We start from the raw sequence: 22,250 nt of genomic DNA, 5'->3' as shown, positions 1-22,250 counted from the left end.
CAGCGACGGAGTTCATAATTTTTCGTTTTCAGGTTTAGCCATTTGACACGCAATGAATTTTAAAATTTCAATTCATCGTATCAAGTAAGGTGTTGCCAAAGACCGAATTGATAAAACTCAATAAGAGTATAAAGATGACGCTTAAAAAGTCAGAATTGTCTAATAATGACAAATATGGGATTGTCATAGATTCTGGTTCTTCAGGTTCTAGAATCCAGATTTATAAATGGAAAGATCCAAAACTACAACAAGATTCACCAGATAGTACAATTTTACAATCTCCACCAAAGATTACCCAAGAGAAAGGTTGGACTCGTAAGACTACTCCTGGTATTTCAAAATATAATACTCAGCTGAAAATCAAAGAAATATGGTCTCGTCACTATTCAGATTTGATGACATTTGCTGAAGGTATCATCCCAGCTGATAAACATAAAGAAACTCCGGTATTTGTATTAAGTACTGCTGGAATGAGATTATTACCTGAAAAAACCCAAAAGAAGATTCTCAAAGAAACTTGTAGAAGTATTAGAGAAAATACAAACTTCTATTTACCCGATTGTAAGAATTTTGTTCAAATTATTGATGGATCAACTGAAGGTATTTATGGTTGGTTGGGATTGAATTATTTAATGGGACAATTCGATAATTATGACGTCGGAAAATCCATACATGAGTCAATTGGGTTTATGGATATGGGAGGTGCATCTACCCAAATTGCGTTTGTTCCATCTTCAAAAGAACAAATCGCCAAGCATTCTGACGATTTAGCAAAAGTAACTTTGAGAAATATCAATGGCCAGACCCAAAGTTGGGATGTATTCGTGGCAACTTGGTTAGGATTTGGTGCTAATGAAGCTCGTAAAAGATTCTTGAACCAATTGATTGAATCAATTAATGTCAATGTACAAGTGTCCAATGAAGTCAATGATCCTTGTTTACAAAGAGGGGCTACAATGAATTATAGTTACGAAGGAAAGAACTATGTGATTAAAGGGGTAGGGAATTATGAAGTCTGTGTAAAGACAATATATCCGTTATTAATGAAAAGTATCCCCTGTGAAGATGAACCCTGTTTATTTAATGGTATTCATGGACCACAACTTAATTTCGAAAAGGATAAATTCATTGGCATTTCCGAATATTGGTACACAGCTAATGATATTTTTCAAAGCGGAGGAGAATATAATTTCAAAGCATTTAATAAAAAGGTGAAAGAATACTGTGAAAGTAACTGGGATGTGATTCTAGAAAATGGGAAAGCTGGAAAATATTTGAATTTAGATCCTGATAAGTTTTTGAAAGATGCATGTTTCAAGGCAAGTTGGGTAATGAATATATTGCATGAAGGGTTTGAATTACCTCGTTTAGGTATTGATATAAAAAATTCAGAAAGAAGTACAGACGTCTTAGATATAACCAAAGCCCATGTTCCTTTCAAATCTGCAAATTCAATAGGAGGAGAAGAATTATCATGGACATTAGGGAAGATTTTATTATTTGCATCATCTCAAATCCCACCAGTTTCGAATAATGATAAGTTAGAAATTGGAATTTATCCAAGTGAAATTTCCCACAAGGAATTTGTTCCTGGAGGTGTATCATTAAGCTCCAAGAGTTACGATAGTGACGATGATGACGACAATGGAGTTGGCTTCGGTCAATTCATGTACTCATTGCTATTCATATTTTTACTTCTTTTCTTTATTTATCGATTCGGGAAATCACACTTTGGAAAATGGTCATACAAACTTAGAAGAATACAAATTCCAATCCAATTTAGAAAACCAGCAGAGTATGTTGCTAACAGAATACCCGGAATCCGTCGATATGTTGACTCATTCATTTATTCCAACCTCGACCAAGCTAATATGACCTTAGAAGAAGGATTAATGGAATTAGAAATCCAACCTCAAATGTCAAAACAAGCTCCAGGAACAATTCAAGACGCATCAGTATTGCGAACTAGACTGACAATAAGCTTAAATGAACAAGTTGCGCCACATCTAGATACTCAGAATTCTTCAGTACCTTCGCCAAGCTCGAAGTTTGCTAACCCTAGAATGAATAATTTTATGAATAAGCCATTTGTGGTACCTAAGAAGAATGGACAGGGAAGTTATCAGAGCGAAGCTGATAGTCGCGAATCATTGCCCAGAGGAAACAATATTCCACGATCAAAGAGTTCAATAGATTAAACTAATTTAAGTACATATTATAGCTTCATTTCGCAAATAGCACATGCGTATATAATAGACACAAATTGGTAGCAGAATTTCTATTGAGGAAAGATTCCAGTCGTAGACCCTTTCAAAATAGCCATTTTATAAACCGTACTTTGTACTACACAATAACAACCATGCGTTAACGATTCATCTTCCAAACCTTTCTTTACTGTTCGATACAAACTACGCGCAAACCCTTTTTGAATATCAATTGCCACCATAAAATTCAACAGGAACAAGGTGAGGATCTCTAGGCACTCGATCAACAATTAAAACTTGCCTGGAAATAATCATTTGTTCTAGCTTAGGAAAGTGAAAGTCCAATGCATTGAAGATACTTTTGTGTATGCTTTCTATAACTTGCTTCGATACCTCTTCTGGTCCTCCTACAGATCCACAGAGGCTCTTCCAAGAGTCCCACCCACCTCGAAAAGAAATATGTTCACGCATCAGCGAGTAGCTAATTACTTTCAAAGAATAGCTATGATTTGGAAAAAGCCTCGTGACGAGAAATTTGACGTCATTACTCCGTTTGTCTCGGCCGTTTATTTAAAGAACATTTGAATCCCGTTTTAACTTTTCCGTAAACTTTTGCCAGTCATCCCAACTTTCAAAGTTAAGTTCCAATGCACGAAGTGATTGCAATTCAGGCGCCAATGAGCACATTGTATCTGGAAATGTTTGCTCGTCGCACCAGACTTGCAATCGCCTAATCTTCAGAAGCGCAAACCATTTCAAAATGTCACGTAATAGCGTGTCCGTGGTTCCTGTCAAGTATAATTCGTCTACCACAATCGGTTCATCGACAACAAATGACGGAGGGTCAATTAGTGTGATGCTCTTCAATCTTTTCATTTTCGAGAGTGCCATTTCATTCACAACCCTGTCGAGAAATTGATGCGCGGATACAAGCCTTGCTCCCTCGGGGATCTCACGAGGATTTACATCTGCCGAACCATAATTAAACATGAAATAATCAGAACGTGTAGTTTTCTGATGTGCGATTATCCAGATTTTAGTGTCGGCGGCCGTAATATGCTGAAACCTGATACTGCAATTAGTGGCGTCTTTAATAATATAACTCAATGTTTTGTAACTCACAAACTCATCATTTACAAAAAGTATGCTCTTAATTAACTCGGGTTTGTAGTGAAAACTCGAGAGTAACTCGAAGAATCTATCCAGGTGAATAATCGTGTACTTCATATAAAATGGGGAATATAACTTTTTTGGAATATTTATCAAGATAGGAACTTCATCTACATAAAGTGATTTAAACAATTTCTCCTTACAGACTTTATCAAAGGACCGATGAGTTAAAGCCAAGTGAATTGTATCCATTTGATTCAAATACAGCAAAATGATTCTTAATATTTCATTTGGAAGGATAAATATTCCCTTACTCATATCATTTTTGGGCTTTAATAGTTCATTCACTTGAATACGTAGTTGTTTAACTTCATCTAATAGAATTTCAAGGGATGATTCTTCCTTTGGTGCATTGTTAATAGCTAGCTGCGCTTCCAATTTATTTATAGTGATCCCACCAGGAGTATCAGTCCAATCTTTAAATAATTCAGCCATAGCGAATGAGTATAGATTGAGATTGAGATTGAATGGCTGGTTATTCTATTTCCTGAGATTTGTGGGAGAATATCAGTTGATTAATAAACCCCTGAATCCAACGGGGATTATTTTTCTCCTACTACCCCTTATTCGAGTATTAATTAGGGGCCGCTGATGAGAGCAACATATGTCAAAAAATCCCCTACCCCCTTTCTGTTGAGGAATAATAATAGTTCGGTTTAAAGCAACCGGAATTTCTGCATCTTTAGAGGCATTTATGATAAATACGAATAGAATAAATGATCTCATACCATAATAATAGGTATAAATATCTTGCTCAGGACCGAGCAGGCGCTACCAAAGACTGTTTGATGTGATTTTCCATAAACCCGCGCTACCAAACCTAGTTTGGAGTAAAATTACGTCAGTGTTGTTAATGCTATTTTGATGTTATAGAGAGTGCCTTTCATGTTAAAGCCATTCATCTTGGATTCGGAGTTGTTCTGCTCCCTTAAACTAGCTTTCCTGAGCCAAAGGTACTATTAAGTTGTCATGGGTCTTCTCTAAAATTCAGAGCGATGTTTGTCGGGAGGGAACGAATACGGAATTAGCCTGCTGTTTTTATCTCACCTTGCAGCTATTAGAGTAAAGAAAGTTTCCTGAGTGTACCCCACAAACACGGCAAGATACATAATGAAGATCAGGCCCTCGTTCGTCTGTAGCCAATTGGGCAAATAAATATTCTGAGATGCACAACTATACTAAGCCAGCGCATTTCCAAACGAGAATTAAGATAATCTGTGATACATAGAAACCAACAACCAGCTTTCCAAGTAAGCTTTCCTTCTAAAAGAATCAGAGACCCTCTCTTTGAAACGAAGATCAATCGCAAACGACTAGACACCGATGGAGAGTCATTTGTGCTTATGACTTTTCCAGACTTGTAAATGATGATAAGATCGATGAGGTCTATTTTTTTTTGATGATGGAGGGGATATTCTTAGAAATTCGATTTGAGTTCATTATAAACATAACTATACACACAAATAATAATGTGCTGAAGAAAATAAAAAATCATAAAGAATTGTAATAACTAAAGAATAATGGATCAAAACCAAAAGATCGCAAGTCCCCATATAATTGTAATATTCATTTCCAGAAGGGGTAGTTCGAGCAATGATACAGCAAATACTGTCTACAAATAAGGAGTTTGATATCTCTCTAGAATTCCTGCTTCGAATAGAATTCAAGTGGAACCAACCGTGGTTTTCTCGGAACTCGGTCAACAACCAAAACTTGTTTATCCACTACAAAGTTTTCCAAAGAAACAAAACTTAGTAAGTCAAATTCGGCGAATGTTGATTCCGGTAACTTTCCAACTCGGAATACTTCCTTTTCTATTGGTGATAAGGAAATTATTTTCAAAGAATTTTTATGATGTGATAATGCTTCAACAATTTCATCGGTAAATTCTATTGTTTGTGTGGGATCAGAGAGAGTATAGAACATCTCATTTAAAGAATCACATCTTAAATTTGCAACGAATTTCCACAATTGTTCGATCGTTGTTCCATCAACTTTCAACGCTCTGAGTGAATTGAAATCTCCAGCCATAGAAAATATAGTATCAAAGTATGTTTCCTGATCTCTGCTGCAAATATATAGCTGTCTAATCCTCAGAACGTTAAAGCATTTCAATAAATCTCTTACTAAAGTCCTGTTGCTGAATTTTAAATATAATTCAGGTACATTCATCGGATTTTGCAATACAAATGATGGAGGATCAATAATTTTGACGCTCTTCAAGTTTGCATACTTTGGTAGATATCTTTCAATCCAACCAGGATCAGCTTGAAGAATAATCAAATGTGTTGTCGTAGACAATCTCTCCAAAGGGTAGCTTTCCTCCAATTCGTTGCCAAACAAATGATAATCATCAATTGTGTTCTGCTCATGACTTTTTAACCAAGATTTCGTATCATCAAAGCTGATATCTTGGAATCTGATAGCACAGCGAGGAGCTTGCTTAGCAACACAATCCAAGGTTTTAACCGAGATAAAGCTGTCATGGACGAAAAGTATTCTCTTGATTAAATCAGGGTCATAATGAACACTGGAGATGAAGTCATAAAATCTATTCAGTCCGATAATTGTATGCTTCATATAAAATGGAGAATAAAACTTCTTTGGGATGTTTATCTTTGTCTTTGGGTCATTATCATCATAAACATAAACCGATTTGAACAATTTTCTCCTACATACCTTCTCAAAATGTCGATGGGTTAAAGCTAAATGAAATACATCCATTTGATTTAAATTGTCCAAAATAAGAGCCAATAAGTCATCTGGAATTGTAAATATTCCCTTATCTAAGTTATTCAGCGGAGTGTATGGCACAATGACTGAGACTTACAGTAGTGCTTCAACAGATTAAAGGAAATTCTATCTTGTTATATACAGTCTAGATTCACTGTGCGGCTCGTTTTCACTGATTATCTCGGAATGAGACAAAGTTGAAAGAGTCACGCAGCTTGTACTATATCCATCAAGGCTTCCGTAATATCAGGAGAGGAGTTAACCTAACTAGTTCCAATTTACTTACGAAATAGACAAACAAAGTCTCCATTTTTTTTTGTAGGGGGAGAGGGGGGGTTAGGGGATGAACAAAAGGTGCTTTTTTTTAGATGGAAAGGGGATAAGGAACCCACAATTTTTTTCTTTCCTTTACCAGGAACCAAGCTACGAAATCTCCTTCATGAACCTACAGTCTTAGAGTTCGTAAATATCTCTTAAACTAACTATAGAATTCTACGAAAATGTATAAACAATTCGCGGCAGGTGGTAGTAAATGAGCTCGCTGACAAGTCAAGATCAAATTTCCCCAGATTATTCGATATTTGACAATTAAAACAAGGAAGCATTTTTTATCTTTCGATAGCTAGTAAAAGTCGACCGGAAGGAGGGCTCCAAACCGTCTGTATGGACACACCCTGATAACTTCCCGATTACACACCACATATACCAACTTGGGAAATAGTTCAACGTTTAGTCTTGGCAAATCTTCTATTAGTAAGGAACCTCTAAATGCGTGCTCCATTCTCGACGAGCTGAGTATACGCAATGAATTTTGATGATGGGTAAGCCCAGACATAGCATTATCAAACGTAGTCCTTTCCCATCTATTTGCCCAAACATCTAAATAAATCTCCTTTAAAGAATCACGTCTTAGCGAGCGAATTATCCTTGTCCATTGCTCAATAGGATGAAACGGAATCTGCAAAGCAACAAGGCTCCGAAATTTCTCACAACGTGGTTGAATTCCTTCGTAGTATGTATCCTGATTGGTAGCTATCTTCAATATTTTCACTGCCAGCAAATCGAACCAAGAGAGTACATCCCCTAGTAATGTCTGGTTGAAGATATCCAAGTGTAGCTCACTACATAGAACCGGACTAGTGATCGTAAATGATGGGGGGTTCACAACGTTTATTCTCTTCAAATTTTGGAAATGGGGTAAATTTATTTGAATAGAAGAACTCGTGGCCTTCTCAATCGTTAAATACCGTATACAGTTCTTGAAGGGTTGGATATCCTCTGATTGCGTATTACTTCCTAATCTATAATATTCTGAATTGCTCCTTTTTTGGTTCTCCATGAACCAATCTCTAGTCTCCTCGCGTTCGAAGTTTATAAACCTTATTGGACAATTGGACTGGTTAGCAATCAAGCTTAGACCTCTATTGGTCACAAACGTATCATCGACGAATATAATTTCTTTTATTAAATCTGATCTATAGTAACCACCAGTAATCATTAGGAAGAAATTACTTTGACGGATAATCGTATGATTCATATAGAAAGGGGTATAGTAAGTCTTTGGAATACTTATGGTCCCCCATCTATCAAATTCATTATAAACATAAATTGAATTGAATAACAGTGCTTTGCATATGCCTCCAAACTTCGAATGAGTTTTCGATAAATTGATTTTGTCTCTTTGATTAAGATACCCTAGAATAATATTTAAAACATCCGGTGGAAGATCAAGAATAGTTGAGTTGGTATTCAATGGCAGGCTTGGAATAATTGCTTTGGCCATTTTTTGTAATGCATTTGTAATGGCGGCAATTTGCGTTTCTAGATGATCATCCGTAAGTGTTCCTTTCGAAACCACCTGGCATTGTATATTGGGTAGAGTTATCGAAATTTGTAAGGTGCAGTCATCTCTGCTGTTATGTGAAACATCTTTGGACAATGGAGTTTGCATGCTGACCTTTGACGGATTATCAAATATTACAAGAATGCAAAAATGAGTACGCAAGCAGAGTTTTATGATTAGATGGTCCTTCAAAATCAAGCCCCTTTTTGAAGGTTTTGAAGGCTGTGGGATGGACATCGTATCCAATAAAGTTTGATATGGAAAACAGGAACAACCTCAAAACAAATGTATATCGCAGAAAGAAGCATTTGATCCATATCAAATGAATCAACTGATACCAGGGATTCTTCCACGTAAAATGGAACAATGTTGAAAACTTTTGCTATGCAGAGTTAGTTTATTACAACCATTATTTTGGAGCAGTCAATAAAACTTCACCTTTTGATAAGAGGAACCAGTGTAAAGCCGCTCTTCTTTCTAACTCGCAGTTGTTGTTCCCTTTGTATCCATCTCAAGTGTTCAGTATTAATGCAATGACTCTCTGGGGCACAATGAGCTAAGAGAATACCCCTTGCTGAGTACCCTGTGATCCCCAATCGAATCAAGTGAGATGTCTTTTTAATTATAGATCTTGTATTAACCATATTGACTTGGTGGATTAAAGAATTTGGCAACACTTCTTTTACAACCAGATTTAATCTTGTTTTTTTCAACAGTTAAATATAGAATCGAAGGACAAATATTAGAATCCCTTCGAAATATTTAAATTCATTTTTACCACGACAATCAACTCGAGTGGAATTCATATTATTATAGAAAAGAGACACTAGAAGCCTTCACTTCTTTATATCCTGCCAATGTTAGAAAATAACCAAAGAAAGCCATCATAAGTATTTCCAATTAAGGGATTGCTTGTGTTGGGGCGGTGGGTCATTTGTATTATCAAGTTGAACAGTCTGGATATTCACGGATTTGTAGTTTCGTCAGATTCATTGACTTCTGTTTGGAAGCTTTTCTGATTCTAAATGAAAAACAGAAATTGAAGTGTCAATATTCCGTAGTAAAAGTTAAGATCATTTCTTCGGATGTTGGAGTTTACCTGACATGCAAATGATTTAATAGTAGATATATTTCACTGTTGGCAACAAATAGTAACACTTCCGCCTTTAGGAAATTTTCCAGTTTCCGACCTTTAACTATTTGATAATTTTTGCAACCTGGTGAAAGTAAGATTTTTGTTATGCAAAAGAACTTTTTTTGCAACCATTTTTTATTGACTAACATTTATCTGTTTGTGATTTTGCACCATTCTCCAAATTAATGCTACGATATCTTTGCTAACACACCACCTTATTTCAAATGAAGTTATTGTCACTAATAATAATTGCAGCTTGTCAACCATCTTTATTCATCAGTGCAAGTCCAGTTCCATTTAAGAATTCAGTTGAAGTAGTGTTCACTCCACAGGATCTAAAACATGCTGCTGATTATACACTATGGAAGATTCCGGTTGTGAAAGATAATTTGAAAACAACAGTCAAGCAAAAGGTTCTTAATAGAATGTTAACTAAAGAATTACAAGAAGCGAATCCGAATGCAGGTTTATACCCTCCTGGCTCTCCTTATCAAATAAATAATAATCCAAATCCAATGCTAAATCAAATGAACAGACCTCCAATGCCCAATCAAATAATCAATCATCCAATGTATACTAATCAAATGAAACCCAATCCAGCCAACACGCATGTCCAAATGCAACTACCTATAGCAAAACCTATCAAGGCAATTCAAATTGATACTGTAAAAGCAAACGGAATTGTAAACTCAATCTTAAAAGGACCTTCACCAACCGAAGAGCTAAGCTTTCAAGTTGTAGGAATACAAAAAGAAGACGAGAAAAACAAAGAAGAAAGTGATGAAAGTGAGGACGACGATGAAGAAGATGAAGAAGATGATGGCAAGCTTGGATACCTGGTTCCTTCTAGGATAAAGAATGGGAAACATGACTTTGGAGTTAAATATTACGAGGCAAACAGTCTTGCAAAGAAAGACCCTTTCTATGATAAATAATTAAGGCTCCTAGCCTTTAATGAGTATGTTACGAATGTATCATCCATCTAACTGTATAGATATAGTATCCATTAATAAATGATTCCTCGTAGTTAATAATGTCTCCCCAGTTTCCAAACAATGTCGTTTAAAAGGTTTATCTTATTCTGCGACATTATTTTTTTGTTTGAATTTTACAAAGCTCTTCTCATTTTTTTTTTTGGTTGTATTTTTTTTTCAGGCAAGTCATCTCATCTTACCAGTTACTAGTTTTATTTAGTATCAACCCATATATATATCACAATGAGAGTTAAGAAGCCAACATCTAAGAGAGTTACTACTCGAATGAGAGAAGGTCTTAAGAAGAAGGCCTCAGCTAAAAGAAGAAAGGATAGAAAATTTGCTAAAAAAGATATAACTTGGAAATCGAGAAATAAAAAAGATCCAGGAATACCTGCAAGTTTCCCATACAAAGATAGGATCATATCCGAATTAGAAGAAAGTAGAAGGTTAGAAAAGGAAAAGAAAGAAGAATTAAGACTTCAAAGACAGCAAGAAAAGGAAGCTGCGTTGGCTAGAGGAGAGATCATAGATGATGATATTGAAGAAGATGAAGATGACGAGGAAGAAGGTGGGTTAGCAGCATTAATGGAATCTGCACAAAGGGCCGCCAGGGAATATGAAGGTGAAGAAAGTGACGATGATGCAATGGAAGACTCCGATGAAGATATTGAATCTGAAATTATCAGTGATAATGAATTTGATGAGGAAACTACCGAACAGGATAAATCACGTAAGGCATATGACAAAATCTTTAAGAAAGTTGTAGATCATGCTGATGTTATCTTGTATGTGTTAGATGCCAGAGATCCAGAATCCACAAGATCAAGAAAGGTTGAGCAAGAAGTATTAAGAAACCCAAACAAGAGGTTAATCTTGGTTTTGAACAAGGTTGATTTAATCCCAACTAATGCATTAAACCAATGGCTTGATTTCTTAAAGTCATCATTCCCAACTGTTCCAGTAAAAGCTGCACCAGGGGCTAGTGGTTCTACCTCATTCAATAAGAACATGACTTCTACCATGACTGCTGATGCGTTATTAAAGGCTTTGAAGAGTTACGCTAGTAAATCCAACTTGAAGAGATCGATTATTGTGGGTGTTCTTGGTTATCCAAATGTAGGTAAATCATCCATTATCAATGCATTAACTAACAGACATGGAAATAATTCTAAAGCTTGTCCAGTTGGAAATCAAGCTGGTGTTACTACTTCCATGAGACAAGTCAAGATTGATAACAAATTGAAGATTTTGGATTCTCCAGGTATTGTCTTCCCTGATGAAATCATAAATACTAAGAAGTTATCAAACAGTCAACAACAAGCAAAATTGGCCTTATTATCTGCTATACCTCCAAAACAGATCATTGATCCAATCCCTGCTGTTCAAATGCTATTAAAGAAGTTTTCAAAGGATACTGAAATGGCTGATGGATTAAAGCAATATTATCAATTACCACCGTTACCTTCTGGTGATTTAGAAGAATTTTCCAAACATTTCTTGATCCACATTGCAAGAACTAAGGGGAGATTAGGCAGAGGTGGTGTTCCAAATATGGAATCTGCTGCTATGTCTGTTTTGAACGATTGGAGAGATGGTAGGATTATTGGGTGGACATTGCCAAAGGCATCTAAGGCAGCAAGTGAAGAATCCAACCCAGATGCACCAAAAAGTTCATTAAGAGGTGAAAAAGAACCTCCTAAGGTTGAACAAACCACTATTGTTTCTGCTTGGGCTAAGGAATTTGATTTAGATGGATTATTGGGTGATAATTTTGGTCTTAATTAGGCATTAAATATATTTCGTAAATAACTTAATTTGTAACATATAGACTAGTATATATAAACATACATTTGGAAAACTAAGACGAACGATTATTCTCTTTCAGCTTTGCTTTTGCTGAGTCTATTTCTTCGCTAAGCTTCGACATTGAAGATAAATTGTTGACTATTCTCACATTCTGAATCATGAATTCATCATGAGTCCTAAGCAACCCCTTTAACGAACCTTCAACGGCCCTCATTCCCTGAGTTAGGACTTTGTAAGGATCTTCGTCTGTAGATGTAGTAGATGATGACGTTGGATTCATTGCATATTTGTTGAGTCTTTAATGGGTCATAAAGAGATGGGAATACCAAGATGCGACGAGAAAAGCACGCATCTTGGAAAAATATTTCCTGTGGATTAAAGACGCGCGCGTGTTGTAAATTTGCAGATCATCAATTGCTCTAGTTGTTACAAAGTAGAACCCTTTCAAATAAAGTAACACAACATGCCAGTCATTCCCATTGATGACGATGATGAGGATGGGAGTTGGTCTTTTAACGATGAAGATGACCCTGAACTCGAAGCACTCATACAAACAAATGCTACATCTTCCAGGAATCACCTCCCTCAAAGAACCCTTGAAGGATCAATAGTCCCTCAAGAACTCATTACCAAGGACCAATATGAAGAAATACCACTACCTACACGTGTAAATGTACCAACCCATCATCAAATGGATTTCCAGAAATTGCATACATATATATATCCCACAAATTTCGAAGTTCGTGATTATCAATTCAATATAGTTCAACGAGCATTCTATGATAATTTATTAGTTGCGTTACCTACAGGGTTAGGTAAGACATTTATAGCGTCTACGGTTATGCTAAATTTCCTACGATGGTTCCCGCAATCGAAATTCATATTTGTGGCTCCAACACGTCCCCTTGTGGCACAACAGATTAAAGCATGTTGTTCAATTGCTGGGATACCTAGTTCAAAAGTTGCCATTTTGTTAGACAAGACCCGGAAGAATCGTGCTGATATTTGGGATTCGAAACAGGTATTTTTCACTACACCTCAAGTGGTTGAGAACGACTTGGCCTCAGGATTGGTGAATCCCAAGTCAATAGCATTGTTGGTAATTGATGAAGCCCATAGAGCCAGAGGGAACTATTCATATAATAATGTTGTCAAATTTCTTAAGAGATTTAATGATTCTTTTAGAATATTGGCCTTAACTGCCACTCCAGCTGCTGATGTGGATGGCGTTCAGGATATTATTGACAATTTGGATATTTCCAAGGTCGAAGTCAGAACTGAACAAAGCATAGATATCATAAAATACATGAAACGTAAACGGATTGAAAGACGAATAATACCGCCGTCAAGTGATATTGAGGAGTGTGTCACATTATTATCTGAAGCAATAGCACCTGTTCTAACTAGTGTAAATGAACGCGGACTTTTAAGTATAACAGATCCAAAGAGAATTAACCATTTTCAATGTATGGAAGCTGGAAGAAGGTTGGCTGCAAATAGAGGGATGCCTGCCGGTTTAAAATGGGCGAATTACTATATGTTGCAGTTATTAGGTATGGTGGGTCAATGTTATAAACGATTAAATATATATGGTATCAAATCATTTTTCAATTATTTCAATGAGAAGTATACCGAATTCAAATCGAAGTGGGATAAGAAGAAGTCAAAGAATAAACTCAATGCCGATTTTTTTTTCAGTGAGCAGATTGAAGAGTTACTAAAACGACTGGAAGAGATGGTAAAAGGTTCTGGATATAGTCATCCCAAGATTGAGGCGCTTATGGATGAATTGGAAGTCTTCTTTGCCGAGAACAGCAGTTCTGATTCCAGAGTGATTATTTTTACAGAATATAGAGAGTCCGCCTTGGAAATTGTACAGTCAATTGAAAAAGCTGGTGATAATAGAAAACCCCATATTTTCATTGGTCAAGCCCCGGAAAAGGAAAGATTCGACGAAACTGCTGAAAAGCCTGCAAAAGGAAAGGGAAAGGCAAAAGGTGCAAAGACCACGAAGCTGAAGAAAAAGAAAAATGGAGGCGGCATCGACGATAATGACGAATCGGCCAAGTCCTCTACCAGAACCAGTTCAGAAGATGCTCAGATAAAAGGTATGAATCAAAAATTACAAAAAGAAATTATCAAGAAATTCAAAGAAGGAACGTATAATATCCTTGTGGCTACATCTATCGGAGAAGAAGGGTTGGATATTGGAGAAGTTGATTTAATCGTATGTTATGATTCCACGTCTTCCCCTATCAAGAATATCCAACGTATGGGTAGAACAGGTCGTAAGCGTGATGGGAAAGTTGTTTTATTATTCTCTGGTAATGAGGAATCAAAATTTGATAAGGCAATGGGAGGATATGAATATATTCAACAACATATAATGAAGGGAGATTTAATCACATTACGACCTCAGAACCGTATTATCCCAAAAGAATATACCCCGGAGGTTGTGAAGGAATTCATTGAAATTCCGCCTGAAAATCTTGAATTGAAAGCTGAAGATGATGAAGATGAGATTATTAGGATTGCTACTCAGTATATGCTCGGTGGTAAAACAGACAAGAAAAGTAAACAGAAGAAGCCAACCAAGCAGAAGACCTTTTTTATGCCAGATAACGTCGAAACAGGTTTTCGCAGTGTTACTAGTATGATACGAAAAGTAGGGGATGATAAATCTCTAGAAGAACGAAACAAGGAAAAACAAACTAACCAGTCAGGAACAAATAAGAATCGATTGGGCCTTCTGCTGGATGATTCTGAAAGTGATAGTGATTTATTCATGAGTGATATCATAAAACAAATGGATGCAAAACGTGGTTCATCACCGAATACTCTGACTATTGTTGAGAAAAATGCTTCCAATTCCATAACTACTGTAATCAGAGAGAATTCTACTAGTAATATCTTGGCTGGGTATATTCCAGGTGGAAATGCGATCGGTTCATCTACCCCTCGAAAATCAAATACGACTCTACCACAGATATGATGGTGACGACCATGTTCACGACTAACAAGTTAACTTGAGTCATCACTACTACCCGACTTTGAAATCCCCGAATCAACTAGAGAACCTACGCCGATTGGCTTACCTACAAGCCTAAGCCTGACAGGTATCACGAAGAAAACATTAGGTGTCAAGCGGCAATATGTTGCTCCTCCTCCGATCATTGTCAAGGAAACTCGAGATATTGATCCTATTATCATCAATGAGAACATTAAGGAACCTGCAAAGACTGTGGCTATTCCGATCCAAGGGTCTTCCAGTACAGTCCTCAATCATTCTGTGCAACCATTTGGATTCTTTTGTGAACCCAACTTTGCCTGCTCTGGATAATGATAAGTTGATCAATTAAAGAAACAGAAAACTAAATCGGAGGAGACTGTTCTTGCAATCGCACGTAGTGTGGAGTCTCGGAATGAAAGAGTGAACGAAAGTAGCCATATTGCTAAAGACGATACGATGTCTCCTATAGATCTTGATGATGATGATGATTTTGAATTTTCTGATGACGATTTAGAAGAGTATTTGAAAGTAACTGGACCGAAGGTGGTTCTGGACTCTCCAACAAAACAATCAAAAGTTAGTGATAGAGTGTACCAATTTGACTTTGCTCAAGATAGTGGGTTATTGAATGAAGAAGAAACGATGGACCTTCATATGAATTATTATATGCCATTAGATCCTGATCTTAGAGTAGATTTTTACAACCCAAGTGATGCCCTACATAGAAATGAAAACACTGGGATGTTCAGTATTGTGAATGGTGGATTATCGCATAGTAGGAAAACCCATAACTTGATTAATGCTTTAAATACAAAACCAATTGACAGAGATCAACTTAAGACTAATGACGACATGATGGCGGATATAGATTTCTCATTTGTAGTAGAAGATTAATAAACGAGCATGAATTTGTAGAGTGGCTCTGACCGTAGAAGGAAGTGTTTAGTCGCTATAGTCGTAGGATATTTTAGGTGTATTACCCGGATGTTTAGGAGAAAAATTTTTTTCGCTCTTGCCTCTGTGACAGCTGTCGTAGTATTTAACCAACTATGATTCCAATTTTTTTTCTTCACGTTTTCTTTTCTTGTTCCTTATCTTTATGCAGGGGCATTACGTGTATCAGTGAGGATTCGTCCGAGATCATGTTTTTGCTGGAACTTTTGAAATTGGACTGTTGAGGAACTATAAGGATTCAGAGCACGAAACCTCAGTTGAGGGAATTTTTGGAACATTTTTATTACTTGTCAGCCATGAGCTTCAGTGGATGAAGAGGTTCATCTATTACTCGTCAATGAAGAGATGCTTCCAACTTACGATGTACTTCTTTGAAGGCATTTTGAAACTTGGGAAGAGAATTGGTTGATCAAACTTTCATTTTTAAGTGATTGATGAAGTGTGGTCATTTCCAATTCTGTATTTTAACCTTCTAAACTAGTGGTTATTTACTAACTAATAGGTAAAGGTATCCTAACTAACGCCTTGTGCCTCGCTCGGTCCAATTTCTCATTAATTGGATCTTGAGCTGGATGCTTTGATTTTCATGATGTTTATACACCTAGTGTATAGCATCTAATCATAAAAAGTAAGGGGCCAGAGTAATTTAAAAGATTTCTTTTGAGTGCGATGACACCAAGGGTAAAACTGGATGGTGGCATTGTAATTATAAATCTTCACATTCGTACTTTCTCTCGATCTTTAGATTTGTTGATTTCATACTAAATTTCTGTCATTGGATTCCAGTGGTAATTCTAATTGTCAATTCCGTTCTAAGCTTTGCACAGAACGGAATACCATCTCACTTGGAAAAAATGAAAAGAATGAAAAAAATTGCAATTCCACTTACAACCCACACAACCAACCAATCAACCACATTCATCAAATGTTCAAGAAATTCACTAAAGAAGACATCCACACTCGTGCCAACATCAAGTCCTCCGTTCAAAGAGGTCTTAAATCCAACTTTGTCAGCATCTACCCATCTCTCGAGCCGGCAATTGATCTTCTCATACCGAAGAAATCTCAAGTCATTTCAATCAAATGTGAAGACAAGATTCAATTATTCGCCGTTGACAATGAAGTAGTCATGTTTCAACATTTCAATGAAGATTTAATCCCAACTTTAACCACGGTACATAAATATCCTGATTGTTTCCCAAGAGTACAAGTCGATCGTGGGGCTATTAAATTCGTTTTAAGTGGTGCTAATATTATGTGTCCTGGTTTGACTAGTCCAGGTGCGAAATTGCCAGAAGAGAACTTTGAGGAAGGTACTGTTGTCACGGTTTATGCGGAAGGAAAAGAACATGCTTTGGCAATTGGGAAGTTGTTGATGAGTACTGATGATATCAAGAGTAAGAATAAAGGTATTGGTATAGAATTGTTACATTACTTGGGTGATGGATTATGGAATCATAGCGAATAGGAATAATCTATAGTTATACATACATAAAAAATCTATAGCAATGTAATATAAATATTTTGATTTTGATGCAAGGAATACATGTCTAATGTAGTTAGATAATCATTTAATTCTTGCTTGATTTGTATTGTTGATGAAGGGTGATTAATGTAATAATACACTTCAAACTCAAGAATTGATAAATTGTCTAAATGAAGCTGAGATATCACACCTTTTAGTCTTAGAATTGAATTTGAATTCAGGAATATTCGAGATTGGGGTTCTTTCCCCGGAATATTAATCTGTAATCTAACCCACCTCTTTAGTTTTTCACTTTCTAGACTCATTCTCGATTCCTGTTGTTGATATTTCTCTAACAAATATTGCCATCTGAGCTGGTTACTCATACAATATACCCCGGATTGAACTTTTGATATAAAATACAATTCAAAATTTTCAATCTCAGCATTGTTTAACAATTCTTCATTTAATTTATAAATCTTGCCTGGTGAATGGTTCTTGTAATCTTGACATGAAAATCGTGCGATTAATTGTAAAGTCATTTCATCGACCGATATATTGTCAAATATCGGATTGTAATTAATTCTTAAAGATTCTAAAATGGGTGCTAAGTTGGATAACCTATCTATATCATCCCAATTGTTAATCTTATTGTGTCTCATATCGAGTATTTTCAATTGTGGGAGAGTATTCCCATTTGTAAACCGGGTTATATTATTATGGGAAACATTAAGCTTTGAGATTTGATCAATTTGTGGGAATGATTCGATTTTGTTATATGCAATATCTAACGTATTCAATTTAGGAGGGAGCTTCAATTGGGCAATATCATTATCTGTATAATGATTACCAGCAATACAAAGTTCTTGTAGATTTGGGAATTTAGGTAGAATATATTCATTCAAAGTATCAATTGAAACCAAAGTATTACATAATTTCAAACTAACAAGTCCAGTATGCACTTCATCCTCATAAGAAAACTTCGAAAATCTATTCCCATTAATATTAAGCTCTTTCAATTTAGGTAACCAATTCACAATCTTCCACACTTCTTCAATATCATTAAATAAATTAAAACTAATCTCCAACCTTTCCAAATTCTCAAATCTTCCAAATATATCTTGGTAATCCTCTTCCATATCATACGCTCTATTTATCAACTTATAATCCAACGTAATTGATTTCAAATTGGTCAAATTGGCTAAGATTAAATTATGTCTATCAAACCCAATTTCTTCAACTACTTTCTGTTGACTAAATGATAATTGTTGATTCTCATATTCAACATCCAAATATTCTGATCGGATAACCGATATGAATGATTTTCGTTCATGTTGTAATTTCTTATTGGTAGATTTAATGAATGAGCCTGAATTGGGTATAGTCGGTTGGAAATATTGGATACCATTTACGTCACCGTTGTTTTTACCTCGTTCGGAATTATCCCATTCGAGTCCAAGTGCAATTGTGGTGGGACCCCAGGCTGGTAATGGACCGATGTATTTGATAGTTGCTAGTTCATTGTCGATTGTGGATATTCGATCGTTTATCGTATAGTTCATACTTATTTCATAGTGACTTCTTCCTTTGCTAAAATATCAGGTACCAAACTGTATCTACAGTAGATCTCTTGAATCGCTAATATTTACGAAATTCCCGGGTAATGCTAGCAGAAAAAAATTATTGTACAGTACAAATCTCCAAGTATCCAAGATCACCAAATATCAATCTGGATCTACCGGTCAAGCTTCAGTGTGGAGAATCAAGGATAGTTACTTCTATAGATTTTGTAAGCTATACAGATATTATATATGTGTTTTTAAAGAAAATCTAGCAAGTGCAAGGGAATTTAAATCCCTCCAACGAATTGATCATACCATAATTGAATCTCATCAGGTATACAATTATGAAACTCTTTATAACAAGTAATCCATTGTTCAATCAATCCAATACTAAGTTCAACTCGTTGTTGATAATAACTGATTGGTAATTTCATATTACTCTTCTTGACGGGATATATATGATATTCATACCCTCCCCAATCGTTATCTTCACAATCTCCATCACAATAGAATTCGGTTGTGCCGGGGCCGGATGCGAAATATTGTTTTTCTAATATGTACAATTCATTTTCATTGGTGATGTATATTTGGGGTAATAAGAATTCATTTCTCCCACCGGTGGTGTTTTCTAGTTTTGGTTTGAAGAAATTATATTGTTGAGAAATATAATTCATGATATTTCCAATATTTTCATAATCAATTATCAGTTTTGATTTAGGGATATAAAGATATTGATAATCTGCTTTCCTGGCAAAATAATCCCGTAACCTTCTGAAAAACATAAATGTATTGCAATGAATTCCACCAATTGTTAAGATTTCGATAAGGATTTTGTCATATATAGTTGGGATATATTGGTCATCTTCATACATTGCGGTCACGGCAGATATATTAGCTTTTAATGCCTCTTGGACATATCTACTCTGGAGTCTTAATCCAGTTATAGTTCTGTTGGTTTTCTTATTAGGGAATGTAATTGTGATGGGTACTGCGTCTATTTTTGCAAGTCTTGAATGTATGATTGCCATTTCGATATATACCTTATATGAATTATTGCATTTCTGGTAGGATGGAAGATTAGCTAAATCTGATAATAACCTTTCCAACTGTTTCTTGTTGTTACCATTGGGCTCTAAGTTTAACTTACATCGGATTAATAGAATATTTATATTCTTGCTAAATAGAGTTTTCAGCGAAGTACCATGATGGTGTATGGAATCGAATTTGTTCAACACAGTTTCGAAATTATTGGCTGCTAAAATATAATCATGATGTAACATGGCAAGAAATCCTTCAATGAATGTACAATGTAATAAAAGGTTTTCATGTCTGTCACTGATAGGTTCCACTTGTTTTTTATAAAGAAATCTTGCCATAGCTCTTTTAACACTGGGGGATCTTACAATTGTTGGCTGTTGATGGGTGTCTGAGGATCGTTTGATATGACAAAGATAATTGATAAGCACTGATTCAAATTCCAATACAGAATTATATATTTCAATTGGACCCAATAATAAAAATGCATCTTGAATTAATGAAAGTGGATTCCCATCATCGTCATCATTTTCTCCCCTATCAAACTCCAATTGATGATCATTATCCCATTCAATCAATAAACTATGAGCTTCATTAATTTTAGATAATATGAATTGACATTGACCCGTGAATGAATCAATCGGGAAACGTAACTTCATTCTCTCCAATTCCATTAATTGAACCTCAAGCTTAGGAATTCCGGGAATATCAAATATTTTCTTCTCGATATCCTCTTGAGCAGACATGATCAATGCCTTCAACTCATCAAAATCTTTTTGCGTATCCAATCTCCGTTTCCATAAATCAATCATCTCACCCAAACATCCAACCGCATCTTCCATCCTCAGGGAATCTTTAAGCATCAGAGCTAGGACATGAAGACATGCACCTCTTTCTTCTTCATTGATGTCATTCTCAATAGCAGTGCTGACCTCTCTTAATGCGGTTTCAAATCTTCCAATTCTGAACAATGTACAACCGATAACTAAACGAGTAGTTGTAGGTAACAAGTCAATTTGTTGAAATAAATTGGCAAATTTAAGTAATATGTTGTTGAAATCATTGAGGAAGAATCTATTTTGGAGTTCGATGTCCTGTGGTTGTGTTAAGTTGTTGGCGTTTAAAGATGCAAGCATACTTGGTGATAGTGGTGATGTGTATTTTATGGTATTGTTATTACTGCTTCCAATTGTGGAGTTAATTGAGCCATCTAAGGTCATATCTTCAAGACGACTATCTTTTAAAAGGATGTTGTCTGGTTGTAGATTCATTGATTTTGATTGATAGTTAAGATTTGGTTGATTGAAGTGGGTGGTAAGGTGTTGTTTAAACAAAGACAAAAAAAACGTTGGTTAAACTTCAAAAAGACCGCTTTAAAATTCACATCTGAAATACGACAGACTCTGAATGCAATAATAGTTTATTGGATGCAAAATATTCAGCAAAGTATCTTTAACTTGTTATTAAGACAATGCTATGAATACAATCCTGGTAATTATGAAGAAGAAAAGATTAGATGTAAATTCTGATGTCTCAAACTTAGGGATAGTGAAACCGGGAGTTTACAAATTGATGCGGCTTTAGCCCATCTTTTAGACAACTACAAGCTAATAACTAACAGCTAAGGTATTAATACGAATATGCTCAAGTCTTGACAACGGCAGTTCAGTACGCTTATTTGATCATTGCAAGTACCAATATACTATGTTACAATGAAGCGATCACGATTTGGTAACTTGGAAGGTTTCCCCCCACCCTGCAGAGATCCTTAATCTCTCCTTTCGTTACCAGATCCAATTCATGAACAGTATTAACCAGCTAAAGTTTTTCAAATATTCCCTCAAAACCAATAGGGGGTTTAGACTTTTTAAAGTTATTATGTAATTACAATACAAAATGTATAATTAGAACCTTGTTCAGGAAGAATTGTTGGGAATGAAAAATAAAAAAAAAAAGACAAGACAAGAAACAATTGGGAATAAGGTATCAGAAAAGAATTTAACCAAGAAATTTTTATCTTATCTATCAAAGAATGAAAATTTTCCTCTCTGTCTGTAAGGGGGAGGAGTTGCCAAATGAAAAATTTTAATTTGCCAAGACTTGCCAATACAATCCACAATGTTATTTAAGTTTGGTTCATTTGAGAGACATGAAGATACATAAAGCAATATCTAAATTGGTTGCGAAAAGAGCTTAAAAAAATTCAATTTTTTTTTTTTGGGGGGGGGGGGGGGGGGGGGGGGCACTGTTTTGGAACGCGGTTTGATAACAATTTGATAATAAATTGGTATCTGTTTAGCGAATGTAATAGTCTAAACTAGCCAAATGTAAATTATAAGTAGTAGTGATCAAACAA

General features: G+C 35.7%; 10 protein-coding genes across 10 annotated transcripts; 5 read left to right on the top strand and 5 right to left on the bottom strand. All coding sequences in view use genetic code 12, as the record gives it.

The window, feature by feature from the left end:
• Window positions 1–134: 134 nt before the first annotated feature.
• On the top strand, window positions 135–2,198 carry J8A68_004529 (apyrase; the record flags this gene model as incomplete). The annotated part of the gene is made up of 1 exon (XM_049408498.1): window positions 135–2,198. One exon carries the CDS (start codon window positions 135–137, stop codon window positions 2,196–2,198), a length of 2,064 nt encoding a protein of 687 aa, XP_049262159.1.
• A 576-nt stretch (window positions 2,199–2,774) lies between these two features.
• On the bottom strand, window positions 2,775–3,809 carry J8A68_004528 (F-box protein; the record flags this gene model as incomplete). The annotated part of the gene is made up of 1 exon (XM_049408497.1): window positions 2,775–3,809. The coding sequence occupies one exon, from the start codon at window positions 3,807–3,809 to the stop codon at window positions 2,775–2,777; it is 1,035 nt and encodes a 344-aa protein (XP_049262158.1).
• Window positions 3,810–5,012: 1,203 nt separating this feature from the next.
• Window positions 5,013–8,058, bottom strand: J8A68_004527 (uncharacterized protein; the record flags this gene model as incomplete). The annotated part of the gene is made up of 2 exons (XM_049408496.1): window positions 5,013–6,053; window positions 6,835–8,058. 2 exons carry the CDS (start codon window positions 8,056–8,058, stop codon window positions 5,013–5,015), a joined length of 2,265 nt encoding a protein of 754 aa, XP_049262157.1.
• A 1,251-nt stretch (window positions 8,059–9,309) lies between these two features.
• On the top strand, window positions 9,310–10,020 carry J8A68_004526 (uncharacterized protein; the record flags this gene model as incomplete). Its single annotated transcript, XM_049408495.1, has 1 exon — window positions 9,310–10,020. One exon carries the CDS (start codon window positions 9,310–9,312, stop codon window positions 10,018–10,020), a length of 711 nt encoding a protein of 236 aa, XP_049262156.1.
• A 282-nt stretch (window positions 10,021–10,302) lies between these two features.
• On the top strand, window positions 10,303–11,847 carry J8A68_004525 (RNA-binding GTPase; the record flags this gene model as incomplete). The annotated part of the gene is made up of 1 exon (XM_049408494.1): window positions 10,303–11,847. One exon carries the CDS (start codon window positions 10,303–10,305, stop codon window positions 11,845–11,847), a length of 1,545 nt encoding a protein of 514 aa, XP_049262155.1.
• Window positions 11,848–11,920: 73 nt separating this feature from the next.
• Window positions 11,921–12,148, bottom strand: J8A68_004524 (uncharacterized protein; the record flags this gene model as incomplete). Its single annotated transcript, XM_049408492.1, has 1 exon — window positions 11,921–12,148. One exon carries the CDS (start codon window positions 12,146–12,148, stop codon window positions 11,921–11,923), a length of 228 nt encoding a protein of 75 aa, XP_049262154.1.
• Window positions 12,149–12,331: 183 nt separating this feature from the next.
• On the top strand, window positions 12,332–15,772 carry MPH1 (3'-5' DNA helicase; the record flags this gene model as incomplete). The annotated part of the gene is made up of 3 exons (XM_049408491.1): window positions 12,332–14,813; window positions 14,985–15,129; window positions 15,313–15,772. 3 exons carry the CDS (start codon window positions 12,332–12,334, stop codon window positions 15,770–15,772), a joined length of 3,087 nt encoding a protein of 1,028 aa, XP_049262153.1.
• A 985-nt stretch (window positions 15,773–16,757) lies between these two features.
• Window positions 16,758–17,300, top strand: J8A68_004522 (translation machinery-associated protein 20; the record flags this gene model as incomplete). The annotated part of the gene is made up of 1 exon (XM_049408490.1): window positions 16,758–17,300. The coding sequence occupies one exon, from the start codon at window positions 16,758–16,760 to the stop codon at window positions 17,298–17,300; it is 543 nt and encodes a 180-aa protein (XP_049262152.1).
• Window positions 17,301–17,332: 32 nt separating this feature from the next.
• J8A68_004521 (uncharacterized protein) lies at window positions 17,333–18,859 on the bottom strand (the record flags this gene model as incomplete). Its single annotated transcript, XM_049408489.1, has 1 exon — window positions 17,333–18,859. The coding sequence occupies one exon, from the start codon at window positions 18,857–18,859 to the stop codon at window positions 17,333–17,335; it is 1,527 nt and encodes a 508-aa protein (XP_049262151.1).
• A 287-nt stretch (window positions 18,860–19,146) lies between these two features.
• J8A68_004520 (uncharacterized protein) lies at window positions 19,147–21,165 on the bottom strand (the record flags this gene model as incomplete). The annotated part of the gene is made up of 1 exon (XM_049408488.1): window positions 19,147–21,165. One exon carries the CDS (start codon window positions 21,163–21,165, stop codon window positions 19,147–19,149), a length of 2,019 nt encoding a protein of 672 aa, XP_049262150.1.
• Window positions 21,166–22,250: the final 1,085 nt, after the last annotated feature.

Source organism: Hemisphaericaspora subhashii (genome assembly GCF_019202705.1).
Source record: "Hemisphaericaspora subhashii strain CBS 10753 chromosome Unknown scaffold29, whole genome shotgun sequence".
Lineage (NCBI taxonomy): Eukaryota > Fungi > Ascomycota > Pichiomycetes > Serinales > Debaryomycetaceae > Hemisphaericaspora > Hemisphaericaspora subhashii.
Note: the sequence above shows the minus strand (reverse complement) of the source record. Positions and strands in the feature narration are given on the sequence as shown.